The following is a 23,052-nucleotide window of genomic DNA, read 5'->3' on the forward strand; positions in this document are numbered from 1 at the left end:
GAGATAGTATGTGCATAAGCTTTCACAACATAAAAACCACATAACAAGACAGCAATGTACTGTTCCAAGAATCTAGAATAACAGTCTCGGTTTTTCTTCAATATCTAGCGTTAGACTGCCCAGAAAAATATGATTCTTAGTTCTTTAGAAACTTGAGTTCAAAAAAAATGTGTGGACATAAATTTTGCACGAATCTGAGTCCGTTTGTTATATTAATTATTAAATAGAAGACCAGTCCCCAAGAAGGTAATAGGCTAGACAAGTCAAGAAAATGAATAAGAATGTAAGTCGTCCCTAGGAAGGTTTAAAGTTAAAAAGTGATGCGGCGGTATGCTTAGTAACATGGTGATGATGAGGTATGCTTAGTTATATGGTGATGCGGAGGTATGCGTATTTATAAGGTGATGCAGAGGCATGATGAAAAGAAAGAAAATGAGAAACCATGAATAGATAATGATTCATGAGAACTGTTTGTTGGTTTGAATTGGCCTTTGTGCCAAAGTGCTAATGCGAAAGTACCCGCCTGTCTGATAGCCTAAGATTGCTAATGCGAGAATGTCTGTCTAACTGATAGCATAATGTATGTTGAATGGGCCTTGTGCCAAATTGCTATTGTGAAAGTGCCCGTCTGACTGATAGCTTAAGATTGCTAATGCGGGAATGTTCGCCTAACTGATAGCACTATTTCTTATCGTGATGCCAAGACATCCTAACTGACATGGGTTCGCTCATGATGATAATTGTGTCTGACTGACACAGTAAAGAGACCATATTCAGGGTTCGCCCCGAGTAACGTCGGGTTGCGGGTAGACAACCGACGCATGAGCTCATGGCCTACACTAGGAACAGGCATGCATCATAAATTGGTTGCGCATTTGATTGTGATTATTTACTGTTCATTCTTTCTACTACGTGCTATCTGCTTCTTGTTAATTTTCTATTCTCTGATTCTTGTTTGTGTTTTAAAGTTGTATAATTACAATTTCTCCAAAATTTAGATTAAGATAGTAAAACTAGGAACAATAGCCATAGAGAATAGCATAAAGAGCTATATTAACCCCAACGGAAGATGCCAAGATAGAGTCATGTCAGAGCCGCGCAGCGGAAGTAGCCGAGAGACTTAGCAAGCGAGTTATTACGATAGAGCCAGAATCCTAGGTTTCACGAGAGAGATGTGTTTTTCACGATGTTGCCTTACTGAGAACCATATAGGTTTTCACCCCTTCCTTCCCCCCTCCAGATGGAAGATCTCGACTTGTCTACCACCACTGGAGTTTTATTCAGATAGGTACCAGAGGAGCATGTGTTTTCGGACCCTACAGGAAATTCTCGAGACTAGTCCTGAGATGATGCCTACAGACTTGTGCCTCGATGGTGAGAAGAATGTAGGATAGATGATCTTTATTCCTTAGACTTTGCTTTCCCTCACTTTTATAGCATTTTTGAGGGGTAGAATTTGATATTTTCTTCTCTCTGTTAGTCTGGGTACCAGTTTAGGGGTTTTCTATATGAACGAGGTATTCTGAAAAGTTTTCAATTGTATTAGCTGCGCCAAGAAAAAGAATAGAAGACTGACTCCTTCATGCATGCTCCACTTGGCTCGGGGGGATATAGCTCAGTTGGTAGAGCTCCGCTCTTGTAATTGGGTCGTTGCGATTACGGGTTGGATGTCTAATTGTCCAGGAAGTAATGATAGTTTCTTGTACCTGAACCGGTGGTTCACTTTTTCTAAGTAATGGGAAAGAGGACCGAAACATGCCACTGAAAGACTCTACTGAGACAAAGATGGGCTGTCAAGAACGTAGAGGAGGTAGGATGGGTACTTGGTCAGATCTAGTAGGGATCGTACATGGACGGTAGTTGGAGTCGGCGGCTCTCCTAGGGTTTCCTCATCTGGGATCCTGGGGAAGAGGATCAAGTTAGCCCTTGCGAACAGCTTGATGCACTATCTCCCTTCAACCCTTTGAATGAAATGCGGCAAAAGGAAAGAAAAAAAAAAAATATATATATATATATATATAGCTAACCATGTCAAGTTTGTATGAACTAACCTAAGACATATATATGTATAAAAGCTTTTCTGTAATCTTGTTGCTATTTTAATTTTGCCATTAGTTTGCTATTTACTTTATATTATATATCTCTGATGATGTTTTGATTGTTGCTAACGGGTTTACTAAGAAAAGCATATGATAAAAATAAGCTAACATACGCGATTTTGTTAGTACGAAAGGCTCATAGGTAGTAAATATTATCGAGTCTAGAATTTTATAGGATTACTGGGAGGTGACACCTGATGACTGACAGTGATCCAAACCTGTCAAAAATTGGGTTGTTACAACAGGAAGATCAGCATTGTCAACCTAAGTCTGATTTTTCGGAGGCAGAGTTAAACTCGAGAAAGTTGCAAATTAGACGAGGGTTCTAGTACTGGAATGACAAACTCGTTATTCCAACACACTCAGCCTTGATTCAACAATTACTGAAGGAGTTTCATGATTCCATTGTTGGGGGACATGAAAATGTACAAAAGACATTGTCTCAATTATCTGCCCAGTTTTATTGGAAAGATATGGCATACTCAGTAGGGGGTACATTAAGACTTGCTCTATTTGCCAACATGCCAAGTATAGCACACAACCATCGACTGGCTTACTCGAAGCCCTCCCAATCCCATCTCAAATTTGGCAGGACATTTCAATGGATTTTATCACTGGCCTACTACCAACCCATGGCTGCTTAGTGATCTTGGTCATTGTCGATCACTTGTCTAAATTTTCCCATTTTATTCTCTTTCTAGCAAAATTTATGGCGCCGAAAGTTACTGAAGTCTTCATCCGGAATGTGGTTAGCATACACGGCATGTGCCCCAATCCATCATTTTAGATCGTGATAAAGTCTTCATGAGTAAATTTTGGGAGTAGTGATGCACAAGTCAGGGTATATTATTGGCTAGAAGTTCCGCGTATCATCCAGAATCGGAGGCCAAAACATAGAGTTTAATAGATGCCTAAAGATGTATTTGAGGTGCTATAAGTAGGAGAATCTAAAGGAATGGTATAAGCTCCTACCTTAGGCAGCTTATGGCTATAACGCTTCATTTCATTCACCTATCGGTATGATACCCTTTAAGGCTGTGTTTGGGATGGACCCTCCTCCTTTGATAAGATATGAAGCTAACCCGAACCATCCACCAGCTTTGCAGGAATTACTGCAACTATGTGATGCTCTTTTGGTTATTCTGAAGTTCAATTTACAAAAAGCCCAAGCATGGATGAAGGCTCGGGCTGACAGCATACGCAGGGAGTTGGAATTCGTGGTGGGAGACTTTGTCTACCTAAAATTGCAGCCATACTGACAAAAATCAGTGGCATACAAATTGAAACTTCTTATTTTGGCTAAGATCCATTAGGTTTTTCGTATCTCGCTGTTGAAAAATGTGAAGGTGCACCTTCCCTTCCCACTATTAGTGGATGAAAGAGGATGTCACTTACAACCACAGATAGTTATGGGACATCGAATGATTAAGAGGAATGGTAAGTGGTAAAACTCATCAGCATAGGAAGCCACGTGTGAGTCATATGAGGTCATGTGAATTCAATATCCTATTTTCGACTTTGAGGGCAAGGTCAAGTTTCAATAGAGGGAGTATTAATACAAGTAGAGGAGAGAGAACAGTCAATAGAACCATACAATAGAAAGGGGATATGAGGACCCAAGTGGATGTAAGTAACTCCCACGGAAGGAAAGCATGATGAGAAAAGCATCAAATAGCTGAATAAGACTTAGAAGGAGACATTGAGCATTGTGCATAGTCTTCTTTCTTTTTAGACTCTTCTTCGAACTTTCTTCCTGTTATTTTCTTCTTTCTTACTCATAACATCTTTCCTTTCAATGTGTAGGTGATTGTCTTCACCTATGATCCATTTTCTCCAAATTCTATTCATACTTGTGATACAAAATCATAGTATAGGGATAAGTATTGTTTTGGTCCCTAACGTTGAGGGTCAGAATCAAAACCGTCCCTAACGTATTTTTTGATTTAGAATCATCCTTAATGTTTTTTTCGTATTAAAATCGTTCTTTTTAACAAAATTTTTAATTTTATTCCTAAACTATCCTTATTTTAATAAAAAATTATAAAATTTTAAAAAAATAAAAGAAAAGAACGCGTTTTGGGGGGAGGGAGGAAAGGAAACGCGTTTTGGGGGGGGGGTGGGAAGCAAACGCGAAGGGGGGAGGGGAGGAGGCCATCGCCTTCACCGCGGGTCTCCACCGTCGCTTCTTGCCATCGCCGCCACTGGTGGAGAGGAGGAGGACGAGCCGCATCGTCGCCGGTCCGCCCACGAGCAGCCGCCAGAACCGTGAACAGAGGAAGACGTCACCGCCGTTCATGGATGCTTCTGCCGCCGCCGTGGAGTGTGTCACCGGGAAGGGGAGCTCGACGCGAGGAGGGTGGCGCGCGAAGAAGAGAGAGGAATCTGAGGCTAAGCTGGGTTCCTGCCACCGCCGATCTGCCCAGCCACCGTCGCTCCGTCACCCACGAGCTGCCGGTGGTTCTGCTTCAGCTTTTGCATTTGCTTCTTTTTCTGCATCTGCTTTTTCTTCTTGCTTCGACTTCTGCTCCTTACTTTGGCCTCTGCTTTCTGCTTTTGCTTGAGTTTCTGCTTCTGCTTCTTGTTGAATTTGATCTTCTGCTTGTGTTGATTTGGCTTTGTGCTTGAGCTTCTGCATCTGTTTCTGCTTCGGTTTCTGCTTTTTACTTCTGCTTGTGTTGATTTTTTCTGCTTTCTGCTTCTACTTGTGTTGATTTAGTTGTTGAATTTGTGTTGATTTGTTGAATTTATGATTCCTTGATTTGTTAAGTTTGTTGAATTTATGTTGAGTTGTTGAATTTCTGTTGGTGCTGGTGCTGGTGGTGGAGGTAAAGGTGCCGATAGTGGTGGAGGGTATTTTTGTCCAAAAAAATTTAAAAGGACAATTTTAATACGAAAAAAAAAAACGTTAAGGATGATTCTAAATAAAAAATTATGTTAGGGACGATTTCGATTCTGATCCTCAATGTTAGAGACTAAAACAATACTTATCCCTCGTAGTATACATTTTCTTTACCACATTTTTACTTACTGATCACACATATTGTACCAATTTTCCATATACCACAAATATATTACTTTTTCTTTGATTGCATATCATATTATTTACTATAAAATAGTATTTGTATATCATAACTTAGTTTTATCTATATATTCTTCGCAAGTAACTTTATAAGTTTGGTTTGATAAAATTTTTATTTTTTAAGAGTAGTCAATAAAAATCAACTCTTACAATATAGTTTTTTAAAAGTTTAACATTTATGTTTGGCACATAGTTATTAGAATCGAATCGATAATCAATCCATTTGAAACATTTGGTTATTGGATTAGTGATTTAACTGATAGGTTACTAGTCGAACTATTTAAATTATAATTAATAAATATAATATTCAAAAATAATTAATTCATATATTCATATATATTATATATAAAAAATACTAATTTTCAAAATATTATAATAAATATAAATATAGAAGTTAAATTTAGATATTAATTAATGTATGAGATTATATTAAATATTTTAATTTTAATAAGTATAAACTAACTTTAAAATGCTCAATTTTAAACGTTTATAAAAGTACTTTATTTTTTAAAATTGTAAATATAAGTACATAATTTTTTAATTTATTAAATATAAAATAAAGAGTTTGTATGTTTTAAAAATACAACACTTTTTTAAAAATCTTTACCAAATTGAGCTACATTCTAATCAGTAAAATTCATTTAAATATGTAAATAACATTTTTTATTAAAAAATAAAAAATAAAATGAAAAAGGAAATTAATCTAAAAGCAAAAGGAAAACTCGAAGATGAAGAAAAAAGGAAAATAAAAGGCAAGTAAGAGGAAATTAGGAAGGAAAACAAGAGGCAAGTGGGAGGAAAAAAAGCCATAGACAGTGCGTGTTTGAGAGAGAGCCTAGAAAGAAAATGAAAATGAAAATGAAAATGAAAAGCCCCTCACTGTAAATAAATTACAAAAAATTAAAAAACAACACACACTTGGTTATCTCTCTCTCTCTGCTACTTGTGAATTCATAATAGATCAATTCAAAGCCCCATTCAAAAACACAGATCATAACTCTCTCTCTCTCTCTCTTCCCAATTCCTCATTGTAAATCTATTTCTCAGTCCCTTTTTTCTCTGGTTTTCTGTTAATCACACCACATAAAAAACCAATCACTGACCCCTGTTTTTCTTCTTCGTCTTCGTCTTCCTATTTAGGTACCCCTCTCTCTTTCTCTGTTCTCCTTATACCCACACCCCCCCCCTCTTTCTTTCTCTCTCCAAAGTTTGAAACTTTGTGTCACAAACATGAGCGGTGGTGGGTTTAGGGCTTCAATTCCGAGCAGTGTCAGGAAGACGATCCAGAACATTAAGGAGATCACAGGAAACCACAGTGATGAGGACATTTATGCAATGCTCAAGGAATGTTCCATGGATCCCAACGAGACCACTCAGAAGCTTCTCCTTCAGGGTATCATTTCAGCTATTCTAAGCTCTCTCTCTCTCTCTCTCTCTCTCTCTCTCTCTATATATATATATATATATATATATATATATATATATATATATATATATATATATATATATATATATATATGAGTTTTTTCTTTTTCATGGATTTGAATATTTTTTTATTTTTTGATCTTGATCCTAATCCCAATCTTTGTTTGTTCCCATGTGATCCATGTGTTGGGACTCTCTGTTTTTTCTCATTTGGGGTTCCCTTTGCTTTGTTTTGGAATTTTGATTCTTTTTCTTTTGGGGTAGTGTTTGGAGTAGGGACTTTGAATGAGTGTTTGATATGATTAAGGCCATGTCCCCTTTTCTTTTTAATATTTTTTAATTTCTTTACTGTTGATGCACTTTTGTTTGGTGGTTATGATAGAACAATTTTTAATATCCCTTTTGATTTCTGAGGCGCGTTGTGTAGTTTGCCATAAAGAAAGTTCAGTTTTTGGACCAAAGTGTTCAGTTTCTATTTTCTACCTAGATGCATTTGGTTAATGTGTTTAGCTTATGGACTTGACTGTGTGTTATAATGTTTTGTTTCTATGATCTTATTTAACATCCTGAATCTGTTTTTGGTGGTAACTTGAACTGATCTTGTGTTAAAGCTTTCACTTTCAATGAGTCAGTTATCTAAGCAAGCGATATATCTTGGGGACGTTGAAAGTTATTGCTTTTGCCTTTTGAGTTTGCAAGAGGTGCAGATTCATGGACTAAGATGGCTTAATAATGTTTGGAAATATGCTTTTATTTGATATTGTGTTGTAGGCAACCACTGTTTTTTCATAATGATTTGCTTGCAGTTCCTGTTCCTGTATTCTTCTACCATGGACTGGTTTTTCATGATACACTTAGGTTTTCAAAATAATGGCCTTCTTAAATTCAGTTATAGACTTAATAGCGAGTAGCGACATAGCAGATCGCAGAGCAATACTATTACAGAGGACCTGCAATGAGAAAACTTGGGAAGTTTGTAAAATATGCATTATTGATAGTCCTAGTAGTTTCGGACATTTATCACAATAAAATGATATAATAATTAGAGACTCATGAAATAGAGAAAAAGCAAAATTACTAGGAAAAAAGATAAATTCTTTAAGTAATTTAGGGCAGAACTTATTACAAATGCAAATAACTTGAAATATTCCACAACTAGGAAAAGCAATAGAAAACAAAAGGAAGTAGAAGAATTACACAGATAACACCGTTGCATGGCTGCAAGGCAACTGACCTTTTCAGTTGAAGGAGAAGGAGCCGCATGCAAGATAGAAATATGAAGGTGGGTTTGCGATGCTGATTTGTGAGTTGTATGCTATATTCATGTCGGAGGGGCAAAGTGACATGAAATAGAGTTATAGAGGAAACCCTAACCTTCAATTTCACAGAGCAATATGCCATGTGCAACGCTAACATAGTTATTTATGATCTGAAAGTAGTTTACAGATGCCGATTAACGCGAACTTCAAAAATTGGTGAAGCTCACTGAGGAAGCCGGAAGGTTGGCTTAGACTTTTGATGATGTTAGTATTGGGAATTTTCCTCCTTGTAGAATTGCAGCCACTAGCTCATTAAATATTGCTATAGCTGCTTATTGTGGTGATCCATGACATAAGAATGAAGTGCTGTGCTACAAGAATTTTGGTGTAGCTAAGATTCATGCCAATTTGCTAATTATATGTAGCAATTGCAATTCTCCATTATTGTTCTGTTGGTATCTAACATAGTGAGGCATGAAGCTTCATGGATTTTACAAAAAATGCTATGAGAATTGTGTAGTTCATTTGTATTTTGCATTGCAGCCATGTCAGCTGCTATTTTCCATCACGGCCAGTTGCAGAAATAGTGGCAAAGACCCTTCTTTGAGAAAAGAGGCGGGCAGGTTTACAATTTTAATTTCTGATTCTGAAAATCAACCGTTTCTATTTTGCCTGTAAAATATGCCCAGTTGCCCACTCTGCCACTCAAAATACTGCCACTTCCTATTCCGTCTTTCGCTCTTTACATGTGTTTTGCATTTGCCTTGTCTGCCTTTATGCGATCTACAATCTTTAGTTCTGGCTCTGGAGCTAGGCTACATTTTTATGTGTTTATTTAATTTATTGATATGTTTGATGAATTTGATTTGTTAGAAATCTTGAATATATCTCCTTTTTTTAATTTTTCGTGATTTATGTTAGTATTTATTGTATAGGTCGCAATACTATCTTCTAGATTTGTATGGTGGATTTTTGGCTAACTGCTATGAGCTGCTATCTGCTATTAATTACATTAATCTAGCTTGATGCTTTTAATATGCATCAATCTTCTTTGATATCTATTAAATTTTACAGATTCATTCTTTTTGAACTACCAGTATTCAGGGTTTTATTGAACTCTGGCTAATCTAGTATGAGCTAGGTTGGCTTATGATAGGGTTAAAGCTCTTCCCACATTAGCTTCCCCCCCATTCACAAGACTCAAGTTTTAGACCTTGCTCAAGGAGAGTATGCTAGGGCCATTTGATTATTGGATGTACTTTTTTTTCCTCTGAGGGTTAGGATTCTCTAGTTATAAACAATAAAGCACTCATATAAATGGAGCTTTTGGAAGTATTCATACGTTATTCTATATTTGAATATGTAGTAATAAAAGTGCTTATTTTAAGTGCTTCTTGAGAAGCTGTATATTTTAGCTTCCCAAAAAAGATTGAACATGATTTTTTGAGAAGTGCTAAGCTGAATAATGCCAAGCTGAATAACCAAACAGGACAAACAAAAATGAGTAACAATTAGAGTTTTTACTTTTGAATAGTGCCAAGCTGAATAGCCAAACAGAACAAGTTAGAAAAAATTGACTGTTGAAAAGTTAAAAAAAGTCATAAGTAGGGTTATTCAAACAGGCCCTTACAGTTCTAGTTGTCTTTGCAAACTATAAATTCTTGGATCGTAGTTAACTGGCCGAGATATCTTATCTTTATAGTTGTTTCAATGATTTTTCTCATCTCTTTGCCCTTTGAGCTATTTGTTTTGTGAAGTTTCAAGTTGGCATCATTCTGTATATAAGGATCTGCTACTGTATTTGTATTTTTGCTGGCATTTTGAAGTAGCTTGGGCATTGATTTGCCTTCTCATGGGATGTTCATTTAATCTTTCTTCCTTTCATTCATGCATGGTATCTACGGCTGTTGGTTCTGAACTTCTTGTTTCAATTATATATGAATTTATAGGTTGTTTGTAGTATCATAGTTATTGTGATATCTTTATTAAGAAAATAACACTTAATATGTTTTACAGACACATTTCATGAGGTCAAAAGAAAGAGGGACAAAAGAAAGGAGGTAAGTTATTTATTGTAAGACAGCAATGGTGGAGTAGTTGTTTTGATGATGTTTTTAGTACTTAAAATTAAAAACTTTCAATTAAAGTTACTTGGTGGATGTTTTTCTTTTCCGCCAATAGTTCGTTTTTGGTGAGTTTAAGGACTTCTGTTATTTATTTGTTGGACAGAGGGAACTTTTCAGTATTATAGAAATTTTGTCACTTGTTTATTTATGTAATGTGGCTCCTGTAATTTACTTATGCTGGACTTATTTTTAAAGATTGTTCTAATCACTCAATTCAGTTTGCTGATTCTGCTTTTGTTTCTTTTATTTGTTTGTAATTCTGCAGAATCTTAACAACAGAGAGTCTGTAGAGCCACGATGGAGGCCTGGTGCCCAAGGGAGGGGGCCTAGGGGTGGTCGGGGAAATTTTTCACCTCATAATGCATCTCATGGTGAGTAACTGCTTTTATTTGAGCTTCTTTCGGTCTATCTGACATTTGTCTCTTCCTTTATCAGCTAAAATAGTTATTATCTGACTACTTTTGGTGCTTCATGTCTAGTACGTTTAGAAAGAGATAGATGAGTCTGGATTTGTAGCATCATTTGGCCATTTTCTTGCACCGTTTTTCAAATCTGCGGGACTATATATCAGGCAATTAAAAACTAACGAGAATAAATTCTATGGTGCCAAGATGGGGATGTTGTGATGGATAGGGGAATACACCAAATGAAATAAAATTAGAAATTAATTCATCAAACACAATTTTGGGTGACACTATTGTGGAATGTGGAAAATATGATAGTTTCTACTTTAGGTAGTTTGGTCATATAATGAGAAGATCTGAAGAAACTCCAGTAGGAATTGTAGATTAGATGGAGGTTGATCCAACAAGTAGTGGTAGAAGTAGACCAAGAAAAGCTCTAGATGAAACCGTTGGAAAGGACTTAATTTTTAGTGGGCTAGTGGCTTATTTTATTTATACTGTTTATGCTAGGGCACAATGGCATTGTTTGATCCATATATTAGAGATCACATAGTAGCAAAAAGCTCTATTCCAGTGTGCATTACTGCTCAAATTTGGGTATTATGTTGACCAGCCAGAGGTTTAGAGCACCTAATTAAGATTGTGATTCTTTTTGTGGACTTCTCTCAGATGCTGGAGGTAGCAAGAATTCTGGCACGGCCAAAGATGTTGGGACTCATCAAGTAGCTGAGAAGGTTGCGACGCCTTTGCCAGCTGCTCAAGAGGAGCTATCTAAAGAAAAATGTTCTGGAACTAGGTGACTATATTAACTAAAATTCATGTTTTGGTAACTTTGATTGATATCATGACTGTTTATATTTTATCCTGGTACGATTGGTTCTTCAAACTATATAACTACCTGTATATGTGCTTTGTAGCTCTGTGTCGACTATTGCCAATGGTCCTAAAACTGAAGGTTTTGGAACTACTAGTGGTGTGAGTCCTTCCCCGTCATCAGCTGGAGCTAGAGAGCGAATGGGTCCACCACCGGGTCCTATTAATAATTTGGGTAGTGCTTTGCCTTCTGATAGTAGTTCACATAAAGTTTCAACTGTTACATCTGGAAGTGGGTCACTGCAATCCTCCGGTAACTGCTCAGGGTCTGGATCTGCATCTTCATCAGCTGCATATTTCTCTTCTTCAGACCCGGTGCTGGTTCCATCTAGTGATTCATGGGTTCCTGGTGCTGTTGGTGCAATTAGACGTGATGTTGGTAGCCAACGTCCTCCTGGGGAGTTAAATTCTGTTAACACTGGTGAGAACAAAGTAGTTGCTGGTCAGTGGTTTAGGGTATTTGATATTTTATTACTTTCTTTCATAGTTTGTGGGTTTTAAAGTTTTTCTTAAATTTAATTAACTAAAAAATTTCCCTAACATCATGCCAGCTTCTGAGACTGGTAGCTCTTCTGTGCAAGGAAAGATTCAAGTCAAATCTCAGGGAGTGACTAAAAATCACCATTCTGAGATTTCATCCACTTCATCGTCAGCCACTCATGGGAGTTCTTCAAATAGCCGACCTTCCTCTAATTACGGTAGCAGGTCACAACAATTAATTGGCAATCAGAAAGGTACTTTATATCCGTGTAGTTCAAGTACACTTTTGCCTCCTGTATTGTCAACAAGTCTAGTCAACAAGAATTAATATTAAAGAGTATATTAGATGATAAGTATCGGTTTTTGTATTTACTAGTATTTCATGATTAGGAGTGTTCTATATAAATAGTGCTTAGTGTTTTGCTGCCTGTATAACAGTACATTACTCCCTCTCCTTCGAAATAACTGTTGCTTTGATTGTTTTGATACATTAAAAATTAGTGTATCTAGACCTATTTTGCATCTAAATACATTGAAATGGAGGAAGTACATCATATCACAGCATTTCAGTATATTATTTTATTATTTGGAGTCCTAATCTTTTTTCTTCCTTTCCTACTTAGACTTGTAATCTCATCAGTCACTAAGGATCCAACAAGGGAATAACCTCAATGTTCTAGAGATGATAATGCTGCACTGGATGATTAGACACACTAAACTATAGGATTATGTATGGATATTGTTGGAAAAAAGTTGGGGTAGTACTTATTGAGAAAAATCTGGTAAAAATGTAGGTATTTGTTTGAACATATAAGAAGACGTGTATAACTTTTGTAAGATGTATGAGTTAGATGCAGGGTAGTGTATTTGCTGGAGTTAGAGGAAGACTAGTAATATCTATAGATAAAACTACTGTGAGGGGCTTTTATTTAAATGCTCTGTCTAAAGACATGAAGTGGTTTTCAAGAGTGCACTATTGCATCCTTTGGTTTATGTAGTTGACGCCACTTTCTTCTTATTATAGTATAGTCAGGGTTTTGCCATCTGAAACATCTCTGTTGTTAGGATCCCATTAGTAGCTGGAGCAGATGGAGGAAGACTCGCAAGTGAAGTTATAATTTTCCGTTAACTAGTAGGATAGGAACTTCTAGGCTTTTGTTAGATTGACATCTGAACATTTATAATTAGTTTCTATTCCTTCCTTCCTTTTTATGCCTGTCAAAATATGATTAGTTTGTGATTCATACAGCTGGTTCTACTAAGGAGTGGAAACCAAAGCCAACAAATACGACCAATCAGGGCTCTAGACCAGCTAGTGCATCTGAGGCTCGTGCCGTTTCTGCTGAGGTAACCGGGCAGTTATCGTCTGCCCCTAGTTCCCTTGTCTCTGAAGAAGCTACTACAGAGCTGCAGAAGAAGCTGGAGGATTTCCATCTTCCACAGCGTCAACATGTTATACTTCCTAACCATATCTTTGTGCCCGAGTCTGAGAAGAACAAATTTTGCTTTGGAAGTTTGGGAGTCACTTTTGGAGTCGATACAAGCTTTGTTAGTGGTCCTGAGAGTGAAAAGAGTTCCACACCTCCTTCGGAAACATCTCAGGCCGTTGAAGAGACGGTGGATGAGCAGGCTTCAAGGTAGGAATGCTTAACTGTTTTCTTTGAAAAATCTAGTACCTCAAACACTTAGAATCTAATCACATTGAGTTCTATTAAATCCATGAGAGAATTAGAATTCTGGAAGTAATTCCATTTTTGGAATGGAGAGAATAAGAATCTTTAACTGCTTGTGTGTGTAATCATTTAATAGAGTGAGCTGAATAAAGAATCTAGAAGAATCTAGAAGCTGTTAGAGTAGTTATAGGAATTGCCAGCTAGGATAGATTCCTCCCTAACAGTCCCTAACTAAAGTTTGTAAGGTGCCTTCTCATCTAGTGTGCTGAACACTATTCTCATATATATATATATATAAGTACTGGTTCAGTACTCTAATATGAACAGATTCTTATTTCTACAATTCTCTGCTTCTCTCTCTTCTCTCTGTTTCTCTTTCAACTTTCTCTTCTCTGAAACTCTGTTATCATTGGTATCACTTTTGAGAAGTGAATCTTTGCCCTGGATAATGATATTTCTTACAAGTGACCACTGATCAAAACAAAAACTTGAGCGTAGTTTGCCCCCTTTTTTTTTTTGGCTGCAACAAGTATTTTTTTTTAATTTGTTTTGTGTAGGTTTAAACTTTGTCCTTCTGGCTGATTGCACCTTTTATGTTTGCAGTCAAAATGTTGCTGTTACATCTGAGGTTGGAGATTATGCTGACCATCCGCAATCACCTTCTAATGTTGCCGAAAATTTGTCATCCAATGAGGTTGATGGGTCTTCCAGTGCTATACCGGAGTATAATGAATCCAAGCAAGACAATTCTTTACCATCTGGAGGTAATCAATACTCCGGGGTGCATACTTCTTCAAATTACAGTTTTGGTTTTGTGCCCCCAATGTCTCTGAGTACACAGGCTGCCCCATTTGACAATTCTGAATCGGAAACACGTGACGTTTCCCGGCTTCCTAGCTATGTTGTGAGATCTGCTACCCATATATTGTTTTGTTTGTTATTATTATGCATAATTGTTTCTTAGAAAGTTAAATTTGATTCTTTTCTTGATATAGGTCCATCAACCATTTGATCCAACTAATTATTATGCCCAGTTTTACCGCTCAGGGGCTGATGGTGATGGCCGTCTTTCTCCATTTCCTTCTGCTGGGGCTGCTACAAAGTACAATGGCAATGTTGCAGTGTTGCCTGCATCGAATTCTCAGTCTCCACAAGAGGTTTGTATTGCTATTCAAATTTATTTCTGAATCAACCATACAAGACCTTAAGAGAACACTGTCTTTTGAATACATTCCCCCCCAAAACAAAAAAAAAACTCTTTGTTTCTTAGATTATAAAGTGGATCTAGTGTCTAATTTTTACCTCTATTATGCAAATATTACATTCTGTACCAATATTCTATTGTATGTAAAATAAAATAGCAACCTTAGTTGCTTTGTTCTCTATAATTGTAAGAACTGACTTCACCTTAGTTTCGTTACACCATGTGCACCCTTGTATTTTAAAAATGTGTAAACCCATCCCTAAACTTTCTAAAATGTGCAGATTTATCCGTCAATGGTTAACAGAAATAACTCATTAAGGTATTGCATATTTTGAAAAGATCTAAATTCAAGGAGATATAATGTTTTCCAAAATCTGCACATTTTGGAAAATTCAGGAGGCAGATTTGCACATTTTTAGACTTTAGGGGTTTACCATCTATACTTTATACCATGTGTACTTTACACCGTGTATACAGTTTGGTGGTAAAGTTCAATTAACCCTTATCTTTTTTGATAGTAACGTGGTTTACTATTTTGAGAAACCATAAGAGATCAACTTTAAACAGTTGAATGTAGGTATAATTTTTCCTGATTGATGCAGCAAACATGATTTATCAAAAACTTTATGCTATTCTGCAGGGAGGTGTCTTGTCCACAGCAGGTCCAACGCCGCTTGTGACCCAAGCTGCTGGGCTAATGCAAAGCTCAATAGCCGTTACTCAGCAACCTGTACCTGTTTTCAGACCACCAAGTGGGGTTCACATATCCCACTACCCGCCTAACTACATTCCATATGGTCACTATTTTTCGCCATTTTACGTCCCGCCTCCAATTCACCACTTTCTCGGTAATGGTGCATTTCCTCAACAACCTCAGGCCAGCACTGTGTATCCACCTCCGCCAGCAGTGGCTGCCACAGGGATGAAATATCCTCTTCCGCAATTCAAACCTGGAGGAAATGCAGCTAACCCAACTCACCTTGTAATGCCAGGTGCCTATGGTGCATATGGCTCCTCTCCAGCCGGTTATAATCACAGTTCTGCAGCATCTGCAGGGAATTCAACCTCTAACGAGGATCTTGGTTCATCCCAGTTCAAGGAAAGTAATGTTTACATTGGCGGACAGCAGGTTTGTTCCTTTCGATTAATGTCTTTATGTATCATAATATGAATGACGAAATGTACCACCTTCCCATGCGGAGGTTTAATACCATCTCCTTCAAATTTATATTTTCTGATTACTTCACTAGTGTTTATATTTTCACTACCAGAATAACTACCTTTGATAATAATGTTTTGGTTATCAATGCAGAGCGAAGGTTCCGCAGTGTGGGTGGCTGCACCTGGTCGAGATATGTCCAGTTTGCCAACTAGTTCATTCTACAACCTCCCACAGCAGGGACCACATGTCACTTTCACCCCAACTCAGGGTGGCCATGGCACCTTTGCCGGCATTTATCACCCAGCACAAGCAGTGACAGCTGCAACAGTTCATCCGCTTCTACAACAATCTCAGACAATGGCCGGAGCAGTTGATATGGTAGGACCGGGAGGCAATGTTTATCAGCAGCCTCAGCATGCACAGATCAATTGGCCAAGCAACTATTAAGGTCAGGACATGTTTCGTGATGGATAAAACCATTTATATTATGAAGTCCTTATATGGGGAAAAATTTTGAGAAAAACTCCAAAATTGTGGTTGGAGTTCCACAAGGACACGAATGACAATAATTGGCTGCATTTGAGTGTAACAAGGTGGGAAAAATTTGCCAATAGGAGCTTCTGATTGCTTGGGTTGATGACATGAAAGGTAGGACACCTGTAACCAATATTGACAGTTAAAAAAGTTAGACGAGCTAGAAAAGAAACGTATGCAGGCATTCCCTTTTTGCTTTCTCACCTGCCTTTTTTTATCCCTTCTTTGATAGCTTCAAGTTTTTTTTTCCCTTCCCTTCTTTTTCATTGAGGTTCTTGAACTCTATTAAGAGTATTGTTGAGTGTTGAGAAAATTGTCCATTCTTTCTTTTCTAGTGTGAGTTTATAGGGTTTGGAAGGTTTTAGGTTGTTGGGGGGGAAGCTTTTTATGGTGCCTCTTTTGTCTTACCTGTAAAGTGAGAATTTTTGATAGCAAGAAAATTATTTACTGAAGCTGTTGTATTGCTATGGGCTAAGAAAAACTGTCTATTGTTTCAGCTAAAAGATGCATCATATATTTATAATCTTTTATGTTTAAAAGAAAAGGTGGGGGTTAGGATTTAGAAACACTTGTGCATTTTAGTTTCCTTCCTTCATTTATATTATTTTTATTTTTTAAATATAGATCTAGGCTATGTTTGATTCCTGAAATCCCAGTTATGTTCCTTCCTGTGATGAATGCTAAATTGGCCTTTCCAAGAGTTGAGGCATTTCTAGTCTTTGATGCCATTGTTTCATTGATTTCCTCATTGAAAATTTAAGGCAATTTAAGTTTAAACTAAAAGTTAGATGTGTATTTTGTGATTAATGCGATTAGGGTTGCTGGTCACTCGATAAACTAGGATTGTTATTTAGTACGAGAATATAATTAAATCACTATGATTGCTAATACGACATGAATAACAACATAAAGTAGGCTTTGTACTTCGCTTAGGGTATATTCTTTATGGCTTTTTGAATGCAATGTTCTTAAGTGTATTGGTATAGGTTATACCGTTCACAAAAAAAAAAAAAATGTATACGTTATGATTATAGTATTATCTTACTAATGTAAATTTGTATGTTATAGACTATCAATTTTGCTTTATCAAATTGTTCAGCATCATTAATTTTTAGTACCGATTCAGGTTAGTTTGTGTGTGATCAAAATAACAATTACCGTTGAAAGTGACTTATTCCAGAATTGATTGACTAGTTAATTCTATTCGGCTACCGCTAATAACACTTAGCGCTTGAAGTGAGATGAGGTACTCACTCGTACAAGATCAAACTTAAATTCAGCTCACGAGAATTTTGTTCGCCTAACGTGTGTAACAAAAATTTTATTCAAGCTTATTCAAGTTTGACTAAAAAAGTTTCCAACAAATTCGAATTTATGAATTCATTCAAATAATATGAATATAATTTATAACTCTATAAATAAATTATAATTTACATATAAAAATTATTAATTATATATGTTGTCAAATTCCGTCTATATTACACTTGTGGTATATAGTTGGTCCCAAAGTCCGGATAATGGAGGAGGGTTATGTTAGGTCTTTGACAATCAACATAAAAACATAGTCGAATCTCCATGACATGAATCAAAGACATTATTGTACTAAAGCTGGGTCATTGTTCGGAAGCAACGTGCTGTATAGCTCGAGTACGGTGTCAAATGAGCAAGAGCCGCTGCATCGGTGTTCGATGTAGTGTTAAATGAGTAAGGATTTTCGCGTTTTCGTGAACGGACGAGGGTAAATAAGTTAGTTCACAAAGTAAAAGGTAAAGGTCGTACTGATAGAAGGTTGAGATTTGAGACATGGAACATCGGTACTCTAACAAGAAAATCCATAGAGGTGGTGAACACCATGACAAGGAGGAAGATTAACATTATGTGCCTACAAGAAACAAAATAGGTTGGTGCGAAGGCTAGGGAGTTGGATACTTCCAGTTTCAAACTTTGGTATACAGGAAAGGTGAAGAATAGGAATGTGGTTGGTATTATTGTGGATAAGCAGTAGAAGAAGGATGTAGTGGATGTCAAGAGGGTGGGAGATCGAATCATCTCTATCAAACTTGTGGTGGAAGGAGGTGCTTTTCATGTGATTAGCGCCTATGCACCGCAAGTGGGTTCGGACGAACAACACAAGATAAGGTTTTGGGAGGATTTTGAGAGTTTGGTCCAAGACATACCTTCGGGAGATAAGATTTTCTTAGGAAGAGATTTAAATGGCCATGTTGGAAGAGAAGGGATTAGGTATGGAAGTATTTACGGAGGTCATGGTTTCGGAGTGATCAATGCCAAGGGTAAAACTATTTTGGACTTTTCCTTAACCTTTGACCTTCTCATCGCAAATACATGTTTTAAAAAGAGAGATAAATATCCTATAACTTATAAGAGTTGCATAACAAGCACTCAAATCGACTTCTTCTTGTTGAGGAGAGTCGACCGAAAATTTTGCATTAATTGTAAAATTATCCCGGGAGAGAGTTTGACAACACAACATAGGATGCTCGTCATGGATTTTCGCGTTGAGCAAAAGTTGAGGAAAAGACATCATACGAAGAAGAACCTAAGGACGAGGTGGTGGCGGATGAAAGGTGAGGAACAAAGAAGTTTCCTAAGACGGGTAGAAGAAGAGGTAAAGTGGGATGGGAATGGAAGCGCAGAAGAGATGTGAAGGGAGATGGCAGAAGTTATTAGAAGAACAACAAAAGAAAGTTTTGGTGAATCTAAAGGAATATGACCAAGTGACAAGGAGTCATGGTGGTAGAATGCGAGTGTACAAGAAAAGATAAAAATAAAATGGGAGTGCTTTAAAGAGTGGTCTTTATGCCGTAATGCAGATAATTGAAAAAAATATAAGACGGCTAAGAAAGAGACAAAAATGGCTATAAGTGAAGCAAGAACAAGAGTATATGAGGGTCTTTACCAGTCTTTGGGCACAAAAGAAGGAGAAAAATGTATATATAGAACCGCAAAGAGCCGTGAAAGAAGAACGAGAGATTTGGATCATGTTAAGTACATAAAGGATAAAGATGGAGAGGTGCTGGCTCAAGAGGAGAAGATAAATGAAAGGTGGAAGAGCTACTTCTACGAGTTATTTAATGAAGGACATAAGACTCTTCCGAGCCTTGGTCAGTTATGCACAAGGGAAGAAGATCAAAACTTTGACTACTATCGAAGGATTCGAGACTTCGAGGTAAAAGAGGCTCTAAAGAAGATGAAAAATGACAGGGCAGTAGAACCTGATAATATCCCGATTGAGGTTTGGAAGGGCCTTGGAGGAAAAGGTATCAACTAGTTAACCAAGCTTTTTAATGAGATTTTAAGGTCAAAGAAGATGCCTGATGAGTGGAGAAAGAGTACCTTGGTACCTATCTACAAGAATAAGGGGGATATTCAAAGTTGCAAAAATTATAGAGGGATCAAGCTCATGAGCCATACCATGAAGTTATGGGAAAGGGTGATAGAACGGGAGTTGAGAAAAGAGACACAAGTAATAGAGAACCAATTTGGATTTATGCCAGGCAGATCCACCACCGAAGTGATATACCTACTAAGAAGGATGATGGAGAGGTATCGTAATAATAAAATGGATCTACATATGGTGTTTATTGATTTGAAAAAAACGTACGATAGGGTGCCAAGGGAGGTCTTATGGAAGGTTTTAGAAAAGAGGAGAGTAAGGATCGCATATATTCGTGCAATTAAAGACATGTATAATGGGCCAAAACTAGTGTGAAGACTCAAGGTGGTGTGACAGAGGAATTTTCTATTGGTATAGGATTACACTAATGATCATCTTTAAGTCCATACCTTTTTACATTAGTCTTGGAAGTACTCACAGAGCACATCCAAGAGCCTGTGCCATGGTGCATGCTTTTTGCCGATGATATCGTCCTTATGGGAGAGTTAAGAGAATACCTAAATAAGAAGCTAGACTTATGGAGAGAAGCTCTAGAAGTGTATGGTCTGTGCATAAGTCGTAGCAAGACGGAATATATGAAATGTAAGTTCAGTTTGAGAAGGAAAAACCCTAGTATAGAGGTGAAGAGTGGAGAAAATATCCTACAAAAAGTTAAAAGTTTTAAGTATCTTGGGTGCATCATACAGGATAATGGAGAGATTGAACAGGATGTAAATCATAGGATCCAAGTAGGTTGGTCAAAATGGTGGAGTGCATCTGGTTTTATATGCGACAAAAAAGTGCCTTTAAAACTTAAAGGTAAATTCTATCGCACTGCTATAAGACTGCTATAAGACTGGTTATGCTTTATGGTACGGAGTGTTGGGTGGCCAAAGGGGAGCACGAACATAAGCTGAGTGTGGCAGAGATGAAGATGTTGAGATGGATGAGTGGTCATACGTGATTGGATAAAATAAGGAATGGAGATATAAGGGAGAGAGTTGGAGTTAGGGGTGAAAAAAGGCCAGGCAGCCTACCAGGGGCCTGTAGCCTGGCCTGTATTTGGCTTGGTCTGGCCTGGCCTGTTATAAAATAGGCACAGACTCATGCTCTTATAAAAGCCTTATTATGTTAATAGGCCAGACACAGGCTCACTAATTAGCCTTATTGGCCTGCCAGGCCTGCCTGGGCCTGTTAATACATAATTACATATATAAATAATTTTTTTATTATTAACAAAATTATGAGATATTTTAAATTTATTATATTTAATTATAAATAGTTTTGTATATTTTAAATACTTTAAAAATTAAATTTTTTATAAATATTAAATATGACATATTACATATAAATATGTTTATTAAAAAAAAAATTTTTTAAATAATATTTTTATTTTTATAAAAAAAATTATTAGGCCTTTTAACAGGCCAGACTTAATACTTTAAAAAAAGCATATAGCAGGCTGCAGGATAGGCTCAAACCAATTGACTACATGACAAGTCAGGCTTGTTAAGAGCAAAGCCTGGCCTGACCTGACCTATTTTCACCCCTAGTTGGAGTAGTACCCATTGTAGAAAAGATGATAGAATCGCGTCTCAAGTGGTTTGGACATGTGAGAAGAAGACCGACAGAACACCCAGTCAAGAGGGTGGATGAGATGGAAAATGGATAAGGGGTGAAAGGCAGAAGAGGATCTAAGAAGACCATCTATGAGGTGGTCAAACGAGATCTACATGTAAACAGTCTCTCTGTAAACATGATACATGACAGAGCTCAATGGCATCGTTTGATTCATGTAGCCGATCCCACTTAGTGAGACAAGGTTTTGTTGATATTTATGTTGTTGTATATATATTGTCAATCTATCAATTATAATTTATATTCTTTGCAAAAATCATATATAAAATGGCGACTATAAGATTTTATATTAAAATATTAATATATAGATATACTACTCTCTTTTAACATAAAATAATTTATTCAGATTTATCAAGGTCTAATTTATCATTGATTTAACCTACCATAAATAGACAAAGATATTAAATTTCATATATAAAAAAACAATATGTTTTCATATATTTATTTATCATATTAAAAGTTAAAAAAAAAAAAGACACAGAAATAATGGTCTGCATAAAAGTAAATATTATTATAAATTAAAAGCATACAACTTATAATATAGTTTCATATAAATAATTATAATATATGTTATTAAACCATCGTACGTTACATGATGTGTGTGTAGAGAGAATAGTGAAGTGTGTATAGGAATTAGTTATAGATTCTGTTACAAGGCTTATTAGAATATGTGTGCATGTATATAACTAAGATGTGAGACTATAATCTTCGGTGTGCCAATCTTTGATAAGTCTTTGATTCTGTATTTGTTGATTTATTGGTGGTTGAAGAAAATTTTGCTGAACATCAAGGTAATATTGAAGTTTTTAGCCATAGATTATAAGAGTTGCTAAATGTCTTCAGGTTAAGAAATTATCATTGCTGAGGTTCTCAACCAAAGAAATGGAAAGTGGCTTTGCTGCAGAAGAAGCAATTGCTTGAGTGGTGGTGATGGAAAATTGATTATTTTCAAATGATATTTTCAGATGATATGTTTTTTTGGTTCAGCCATAGATAAAAAATGCTCTTGATATCATGTAGAAGTTTTTAAATAGAGAGACTAAGAACTAAAGAAGTAGAAAAAATAGGATATGAATACTTGTGATAATATAAATGACTAAGCGATTTCATAACCTGAGCTTTCCTTAACCAGCTAACTTTATTTCGTAACCTTAACGTACTTTCTTTATTACTATATCATAGGCTTTCGCCACTTCAAATGTTTACCCTTTCTTTTTTTTTTTTTATTTGAAAAAAACGGGGCCTTACTTATTCTGTTCAGGGAGGATGAAAGATAAAGAAAGGGATCGAGGGGCTTATTGATCGGAAAAAGGGAAGAGACTTATTGGACCTAACTGAGAAGGAAAAAGAAAGGGATCACCTGACCTTATCTTGAGTGAGAGAGGCTAGTCGCAAGGCAGAAAGCTTAGTCTCAAGTCTGAGGGTGAACAAACGGGATTTCGATTTCATTCAGAACACGGCCAGTGATAGAAAGAAATACATTGACAGACGGAGTCACAGACCGGAAGACATGTATCCGAAGTCCTCTCCACTGAATACTGCCCTAAAATAATCCTAAGCTTCAAGCTCATCCAGAAAGTCCCCAAACCCACTAGCGGACTACTGATCCTATTAGAAAAAAGAAAACGAGACTCGTGCATGTGAGAAGAAAGGGTGGATTCCCTTTCGTAACTCAATAGGTGATTTGCAGCAGCTACACCAG

The 23,052-nt window shown here is 36.7% G+C and overlaps 1 protein-coding gene across 2 annotated transcripts; it reads left to right on the top strand.

Moving 5' to 3' along the window:
• Window positions 1-5,952: 5,952 nt before the first annotated feature.
• Window positions 5,953-16,799, top strand: LOC112766711 (uncharacterized). Of its 2 annotated transcripts, none has more exons than XM_025812605.2 (11): window positions 5,953-6,571; window positions 9,879-9,922; window positions 10,254-10,359; window positions 11,062-11,188; window positions 11,310-11,686; window positions 11,817-11,999; window positions 12,995-13,382; window positions 14,022-14,322; window positions 14,414-14,575; window positions 15,263-15,751; window positions 15,935-16,799. In XM_025812605.2, exons 1-11 carry the CDS (start codon window positions 6,409-6,411, stop codon window positions 16,229-16,231), a joined length of 2,637 nt encoding a protein of 878 aa, XP_025668390.1. In that variant the 5' UTR covers window positions 5,953-6,408; the 3' UTR covers window positions 16,232-16,799. The 2 variants fall into 2 exon arrangements, with proteins under 2 accessions (XP_025668390.1, XP_025668389.1); XM_025812604.3 differs by having other exon boundaries at window positions 5,955-6,571; window positions 11,310-11,707.
• Window positions 16,800-23,052: the final 6,253 nt, after the last annotated feature.

Source organism: Arachis hypogaea, chromosome 17 (assembly GCF_003086295.3).
Source record: "Arachis hypogaea cultivar Tifrunner chromosome 17, arahy.Tifrunner.gnm2.J5K5, whole genome shotgun sequence".
NCBI lineage: Eukaryota > Viridiplantae > Streptophyta > Magnoliopsida > Fabales > Fabaceae > Arachis > Arachis hypogaea.